At 35.6% G+C, this 8760-nt stretch overlaps 1 protein-coding gene across 1 annotated transcript; it reads left to right on the top strand.

Moving 5' to 3' along the window:
• The first annotated feature begins 3182 nt into the window (after positions 1 to 3182).
• On the top strand, positions 3183 to 3806 carry LOC134652202 (uncharacterized). The gene has a single exon (XM_063507370.1). It carries the CDS (start codon positions 3372 to 3374, stop codon positions 3678 to 3680), a length of 309 nt encoding a protein of 102 aa, XP_063363440.1. The 5' UTR covers positions 3183 to 3371; the 3' UTR covers positions 3681 to 3806.
• Positions 3807 to 8760: the final 4954 nt, after the last annotated feature.

Below are 8760 nucleotides of genomic sequence, written 5' to 3'. Positions count from 1 at the left end.
CGGTGAAAATCCTGATGAGGTGCTGCAAAGAATAGTTACTGGAGATGAAACCTGGGTTCATCATTATGACCCAGAGAGTAAACAAGAGTCCATGCAGTGGCACATTAAGGGTTCAGCTCATCCCAAGAAGTTGAAGGTCATCCCTTCAGCTGGCAAGGTCATGGCCACGATATTTTGGGATTGTGAAGGAGTATTACTAATCGATTATAAAGAAAAAGGTGTAAATATCACAGGACAGTACTACGCTAACATTCTACGTCAATTAAAGGATGTAATTAAAGAAAAGAGGCGAGGAAAGTTAACCAAAGGTATTCTGCTTCTGCATGACAACGCCCCCGTCCATACTGCTCATATTGCCAAGGCAGCTATTGTTGAACGTGGGTTTAAAACTGTTACTCACCCACCGTATAGTCTGGACTTAGCCCCCAGCGACTTCTTTTTGCTCCCCAATCTTAAAAAGGATCTGCGTGGAAATAAATTTTCTGACGATGAAGCATTGAAGGCGGCAGTGGAGGAGCATTTTTACACGAAAGATAAAAAATATTTTTACGAGGGATTAAAAAAAATAATTGATCGATCTTTTAAGTGTATGAACATAGGGGGGGAGTATATTGAAAAATAAAAATATCAAACTTTTCGTACTTGTTTGTTTTCATTCTCATACCGAGAATATTTTGAATACCCCTCGTATATGTCTAAGTAGAGCTTAGAGGTAGGAGTACCTACTACGTACCAACACTTGCTTACTAAGGCGCGACCTCTGATCATAGTGTAATTACTATTTTATTTGCAACAGTCCAACAGATACTCGCTCTTACTTTTCTCGACTCTCGACTCGTACTGTATTGATCTACTATTGTAACTTTGACCTGTAGACATACGTTACGCACACAGCACGTGCTTTGATATAACACTGACCTTTGCTTAATCAATGTTAGATTTAAACAATTAAGAAATTAGTAATGAATCTAAATTATTACCTACTTATTAATTATAATTATGTGTGTATCTTTAACTTAAATTCTTGAGATTAGGTTTTCGATCGGATCCCAGGATACCAGTGCCGGGACGCGGGACAACGCTAGACAGAGGAGGTTTTATTTCTGAAAAAAAAACCGGGTTTTCACGGACTTTCCCTGAAAGCAGAGAACTAATATTGAACTAGAATTGGCCACTCTTAATTATAAGTCGTCTATTGGCTTGTATCTTTCTGATTTGTTAGGAGAGTGGCCAATTACTATGTAGTGGCCAATAACTATAACAGTCAACCTACTAAACATGTTAGCCTTACAGAAGTTTCTGTATATGATTAACGCGCTATAAATAGTTAGGAGGTAGGTACCTAGTGACGTACCCGTACAATTGGATTATGCTTTACTCACTTACTGGCTTGGGAAAGTAGCGAGTTGATGAATGGCCGCCAAGTACTAGTACTTTATAAATAGCACTGGGTTGTTTACTCCGCGCTGGCGATAAGAGTACGCGCGGCTTGCCGATTCTAGAATTTATGGACAATTTCTAGAAATAACTTAGTTAATAGGTGCGGACAAAGTTCATGAGAGAAAATATTAATTTACTTGCGTTTGACCGACCTTATTTTTTATCACTATCACTACATAGTATAAAACAAAGTCGGTTCCCTGTCTGTCTGTCTGTATGCTTAGATCTTTAAAACTACGCAACGGATTTTGATGCGGTTTTTTTTAATAGAGTGATTCAAGAGGAAGGTTTATGTATAATTTGTTAACCCGTGCGAAGCCGGGGCGGGCCGCTAGTATTAAATATATTCAACACTTGACTCAGATAGGATGAGGAGAAAGATTTTTTTAATCAACATCAATCAATAACATAAATATAATCATTATTTAAAGATTTAATTCTAGTTTATTTCGGGGCTGACATGTGTCATGTGTTTCTCCTCGCTTGTGTACCTACCTAGTTACCATTAGGTAGCATTGGATTTAAAAATTGCTACCCGTAGTTGCTCATAATAGATGAAGATATAAGTTTTTATTTTTATTACTTTGAATTGGAACCATTTCGCTGCAGTTCGCTTCAGCAAAATCATTGTAATATGTAAATTATCAAGTTCTATGACAAAATAACTAGGTAAATATATATATACTAAATGTACCTAAAAGCATATAATGTAATATGTTTCATGTAATATGTGTAATATGTAATGTAGTTTCATTTACAAACGTCGCAATTGGGCGTCGAATTAGGAGCAACAAGTGCATGCAATCGTTAATGAGGTCTGATAAGCCGGTCTATTCTGGTGAAGATCTAGAACTCGATGTATCGGAAAAGGACAATATTAATGAGTTGTATAAACAAGGATAACAACGGGTTTTTACCGGTTAAGCCACGATATTTACTACTAGACTTCGGACTGGGTATCAAATAACTATACATGAAATGTATATATGAAACAATTATGTTATTGGTAGTAGTTGTTTGATATTAAAGGGAGCAAAGTTGTTGTTTACCTCTCGTGCTTATAACTGAGTCAAACAAGCGAAAGATTCCAAAAATTAACCTAGAACGTAGCGACTTTCTTAATTTCAGTCATTTCGACCCCATGCTTATTTCTGCAGATCGAGCTTTGTCGTCTAATCCTAAAAAAATTGCTACGATATTATCTACCCACCCTAAGATTCGGTTTAATGAAATGAATAGCCACTAAATAAAATAAAAAATACTTTGGTTACCTACCTAATTTGCATCCGATTTTGGTCTGATCCTTAATCGATCTTGATCTTGATCGGGGCTAGCTCTCCGACTATAGGTGGATCCTACCAAAGTTAATCGTGTAGAGCTAGCAGGTCCTTCCATATTCGAGCGGCTCTAGCTTATCTTGAGTGTTTATTATGAAAGACGAACAGAATTTTCGAGATTTGTCTGCAAATGTAGAAACATTTTTGATAAATTGTGTCTAATATGTTTTTGAAATATTTTATTTATTTCATAATTTATTTTTGTTATAAATTAAGTACCCGAAGAAATAGAAAGAAGAGAACTTATAAATGTATCCTTAATATTGATAATTCTTGGCATTGCGCATTGGCAAAAAAATTTGGCTCGCAGTTTTTACGCGACCTAAAATGGGGTTGCCATTTACTATCACGAGTTAAGTACATGAAGTAGACATAGTAACGACCCGACCCGGACAATATCGCTCACGAAATTGTGATCACGATATCACACAGTTTTAACCAAGATTGCTGTCGGCGCGGCAACTGGCGCCGAACCTACTCGTGAGGTTATCAGCACGGCGCGTGCGCGACGCCACAGCATCGACAATAAATACGTCGAGTGGACACCGACCGCATCAGTCTTCCAAGTTTGTCACACGATAAGAACGTGCTACGATGGTTAAAAGTGTTCTACGCGGTGAAACCTGCGGGTACTGCAGCGCGTGCGTGCGTATACGCCTGTGCACGGCGCGCGGCCGGAGTCCTGAACCTGTAGAGTGTGCTTACAAGCATATCTTGGAATCATACGGGAGCGGCAGCGGAGCACCCGTGAAGACGCTAGAAGCCCCCAAAGCAGCTTGTTCTTCTTGTCGGTGGACGTCTGATGCACAGTTTCCTGAAACCCCGCCCTCCTACAGCGACCTCAGCCAGGAGTGGAGTTCCAGATCTTCCACCCGTTCTCGGACACGCCGGCGCAAGAGATAGATGTTATTGCGTCAGATTTTGGAATTTCTCTACGGGTGCTTATCCTCAAGTACGTATTTGACCTCTCACCGTAAGATCTCGTCGGTGAAAATGTCTTAAAAGTGCTACTTTTAATTTATTCGCTGTGTGATGATATCCTAGTCATTTGTAAAATATGTGAATTAAATTTGATGTTGAACATGAGTACTTAGTTTCATTTTATCCCCATTCTTTGTGCCCGAGTTAGGAGTTAGCTGAAATTATTGTGTGGGGGGAAATATGTAGAAATAAATAAGTACCTACATATCAATAAAGAATACAAGAACACTGCAGTCTGAATATGAACAACTTTAATTTTAAACAATTTGTTTTATTCGTGATCACTAAATAAGGTCATTAAACTAAAGTGACAGTCGTAATGTATCACTTACTTTAATTATTAAGTTAGCTTATGTACAACTTTTTTACGTTATTACAGCGAAGCCAAGGGAAAGGGTAGGGAGTGTATGTGGATGAGTGCATTTGTATCTTTTTTACGTTTGTTACCATAGGATTAGGAGGTACCTACTAGATTTACAGGCGTATTCTGATTTTACTAAACAAGCCACGAATTAGATCTGGATCAAATATGGATCTGATCTGATTAGATCTGGATCTAAGTCGTGGCTTGTTATTAAAATAAGAATACCCTTGTTAGTTTAATGCTTACAGATATACAAATTCAGACGGGACAAGAAGGGTCATAATATGGCAGAGCTTGTACAGGTATTATTTGTGTTCAAAGTGTTCATACATGCTATCATGCTATGGCTATCGCTTTCTTATTTAATCTTAGGAAAGACATATTCGGAACAAATAATATGTATTTGTGCGTAAACACAAAGACAAAATCTAGGTAAGTATATAACTATACAGGACTATTAAATTATATCAATTATAGGAACATGAAATATTAGAAAACAGGATATGTTTAGACAGTATTAAGTTGGTAGGTACATACATATTATTTTCATATTATTTATTTACATGTAATTTATATGTACAAGTTTGCGTATACATTGATTTAATATAAGATACGGTGGGATGCAAGCCAAGAATATTATACAAGAATAGTAAGCTACTCTTGGCCTTCTTAAATAAGCACACTACTTAAGTCATAAGATTATTATTAGTCTTAAGTTTGCAAATCTTCTGCTAAAAAGTAGGTAGAGGGATAAATACACACAGGTTTTGGAAATAATTGTGCTTTCTGTTCTTGATATTAGTTTATTATTTTAGTGATGAAGAAGCACAAAGGTAAACGAAATATTGTAGCCCCAATTTGATAACTGAAATAGACGGCCCTGTTTATAGGTAGGTAACAAGGATTAGAATCCTCTTTCTAAATGTACATTACGTAATATTGAAAACATATTACAAAAAATGCTGCAATAAACTCACATACATACACCAGTGGATACGAAAACGAAAGCACATATAATAAGGTGACTGCTATAGTTAGATTAGTTATTGGACTTATTGGCCATTACATAGTAATTGGCCACTCTTAACAATAAGGCTTCAATTGGCTTATTTCTTTCTGATTTATTAGGAGTGGCCAATAAAGTATTGTGTTAGTGGCCAATTAAGTACTGTGTTAGTGGCCAATAACTATAGCAGTCATGCTATACCGAATTAAATTCATTATTCTGATGAAAGATTTAAAAAGTACAGATATATTATGATTTTATGATTGATATGAACCTTCATATAATTTCGACCGACCATTCTTGTTTGGTGTTCCTCGGTGGAAGTAATATTATCTGCCTATACCGGTATAATTGGTAGGTACCTCTTACATATTAGTACCTAGTTTACAAACTAGGTATAGTCTATTGAATAAATAAATTTTAACTTTTTTTTCAATGTAGTTTATATAACATAAGTACATTTAAGTCACACAAGGCATATTGATCACTCTCACCAATTCGTAACAATACAGAACAGGGCGACACCAATGTACTACAAGGATTTTTAAAGGTATCTTATATTGTTACAAGTTAAATAATGCATGCAGGTATAACCAATATTTCTAATAGTATTATTTTCACATTGAGTAATAAATTTCATACTTTTTTGAAAATGCGGGTCTTTTCCGTCTTTATATCCCTATCTATCAACATTGTTTGGAATAAAGTACATATACTATACTGTCTCATATAGGTATAGGTACAATAATATCCTAATCCTCTATGTGACTGTGTCCCTGTTATCTTTTTTAAAATGAATTTAAAATGAAGAATGTGCTGCCTTTGTTACGTACAACCAAATGACCTTAATTTTGACTGAAAAGTGTAAGACAAGACATACATACGAGGGTGAATTGAAAAGTTTTGAGCCTAACCTTTAAAATAAAGACTTGAGTTTTTATAACAATTTTATTTCTCTACATAGTCTCCAAAACTATCTATACACGTTTGCCATCTTGCTTTTAACTTCGTTATTCCTTGTAAAAAAAAAAGAATCTTCAAGGTGATCGAAATATTCAGTCACAGCTTCTTGTACCTGAATATCCGTCGAAAATTTCCGTCCTGCCAAGTGTTTTTTTTTTAGGTTCCGGAAAAGATGATAATCAGAAGGGGCCAAGTAAGGCGAATAGGGTGGATGCGGCAACAATTCAAACCCCCAGTTATGTATTTGTGCGTAAGATTTCGCTACAGTATGGACAGGAGCTAGGTCTTCTTGGTGGAACAACACTTTTTTAGTTATCATACCAGGTCTTTTTGTTTTAATTTCTTCGTGCAGATGTTGTAACAGGGTGCAATAGTAATCAGTATTTATGGTTTTACCCTTTTGAAGATAATCAACCATGATGACCCCCTTGCGATCCCAAAAAACTGAAGCCATTACCTTCTTCGCTGATAAAATGGCCATAGCTTTTTTAGGAGGCGGGCAACCTTTCCTTTTCCAGTGTTAGGATTGCACTTTTGACTCTGGTGTATTGTGGTGGACCCAAATCTCGTCCATAGTCATGAACCAACCAACGACCAAGAAAATCTTGTGGGTCGCATTGAAACAGATTCAAACAATCCTGTGACACTGTACGGCGGGTGCGTTTATTTTCAGCTGAAATTAGTCTCTGTACCCACTTAGCAGAAACCTTAGAAAATCCAAAATCCTTGGTCATTAAGTCATTATGTTTGTAATCGCTCATAGGAAATGCCAATCGTCTCCGCTATCTCTGCAACTTTCAACCGCCTGTGATTCATAATTATATCTAGTATTATATTGACATTTTCGTTAGTAGAAGCCGTTATTGGTCTACCGTGTTTGCCGCGGCCTCTGCCGCGTTTAAAATCTGCTACCCATCGTTTTACAGTGGCATATGATGGAGCGGATTCTCCAAAGTCTGGCACATGTCTTCAAAAAATTGCTTTGGTGTTTTACCCTTTTTTTGTAAGTACTTCATGACAGAACGGTGCTCAATTTTATCCATTCTGAAGGAAATCGCGAACCTCTTAGTAATTCGATCAAAAAATGTGCAATTGTGACAGAAAAAAAAAGATAGTGCATTATGATAAAAAAAATATGTAAGTCTTACGTCCCAGTATTATTTTTTCCTTTTATTTTCATTATCAACCTCAGGCTCAAAACTATTCAATTCACCCTCGTAGATAATTTGTGACCTTAGTGGAAAGTAACTGAATACTTTCTGATTAGATATGTATACAATAATACATATAAAGAAACATACTCTACTTTCATTCAGCTAATAAAGTTAAATTTAAACGAGCAATTCTTGTTTATTTATATATTTATTTATTTATATATATATATATATTTCGGGGATCTCGGAAACGGCTCTAACGATTTCGATGAAATTTACTATATGGGGGTTTTCGGAGGCGAGAAATCGTTCTAGCTGGGTCTTATCTCTGGGAAAACGCGCATTTTCGAATTTTTATATGTTTTCCGAGCGAAGCTCGGTCACCCAGATATTAAAGTTAAAACGAGAGTGATAACGACAACTAATACCTATAGGTACCTACCATTCATCGCCGCATATATATTTAAATTAATTTCATTTTGATAAATGGGTAAGTTAAGTATCCACTTATTGGTTTTTGTTTGTGGATATCTAACATTACCGTAGACAAATCATTAGATAGAAGTAACTCCATTTAGTAAGAGTATTAACTAATCAGAATAACAAAACGTTTTTCTTTAATTATAACCAAAATAACACCATTCGTGTTTGATTCTTTGAAACATAACAACTGTTTAAACTCTATTTACTACTTACCTATTCAGTTTTATTCAACAAATATTTTGTGTCAATCAAGCTCGTACAATTATTTACCCCAAATTTGTTATTTTTAATTTTACTCTTATCATTCAACCTAGCGAGTGTGCACTGTGCAGCATATACTTAGCTAAGTAGGTACTTAAAATTGGCATTCAAAATTAGCTGGTGTAATCTTATAGCAGTTTGAAACAATATTTGTGACTCAGGCATATTTCAGGTACATATATGTAAAGAAGGTTAAGAACAAAATAAATTTAAATTTAAAATCAATTCATATTAAGTAGCAGACGACTGCTCACGATAACAAATCGTTTTGATATATAAAGAGAAAATGGGAAAACCTCCAAACACGGTGAGTTTTAGGCGCGAGCCGGAGGGTTTTTAATACTAGGTACTCGAGTTTATAATTTTAATATCACCCAACACAATTTCATCACGCTTACAACGAAATAAATACATTTATTGGCCAAAATATACCTTTCCTTCTGCAAAATATGATAAACAATTCTTCGCCATTATCCTAATTCGGACCCATTCGGAATACAGAATACAGCCACGGCCAATCCATTAAGTAGTCTGTTACTTACACGGAAAAATATCAACTAAGTTTATAACTATAACCCCGTACGTTCTGTGTGAAGTAACAGTTTACGACCAAGTGTGATGAAAAAACATTTATAATTATTATACGTTGTATAAAAATATATTTAATCTATAATTTAACAAATAACAGCACTGCCGTAAAATTCTAATGACTAGCATGTTGGAGTCAGTAGCAGAAGTTGCTAAGCAGATGAGGTGTTCAAAAACTTTATC

The sequence above is a fragment of the Cydia amplana genome, chromosome 11, assembly GCF_948474715.1.
Source record: "Cydia amplana chromosome 11, ilCydAmpl1.1, whole genome shotgun sequence".
NCBI lineage: Eukaryota > Metazoa > Arthropoda > Insecta > Lepidoptera > Tortricidae > Cydia > Cydia amplana.
Note: the sequence above shows the minus strand (reverse complement) of the source record. Positions and strands in the feature narration are given on the sequence as shown.

Excerpts from the sequence above, each read along its gene's own strand:
- LOC134652202 (XM_063507370.1), top strand. The coding sequence starts at position 3,372 with ATGGTTAAAAGTGTTCTACGCGGTGAAACCTGCGGGTACTGCAGCGCG.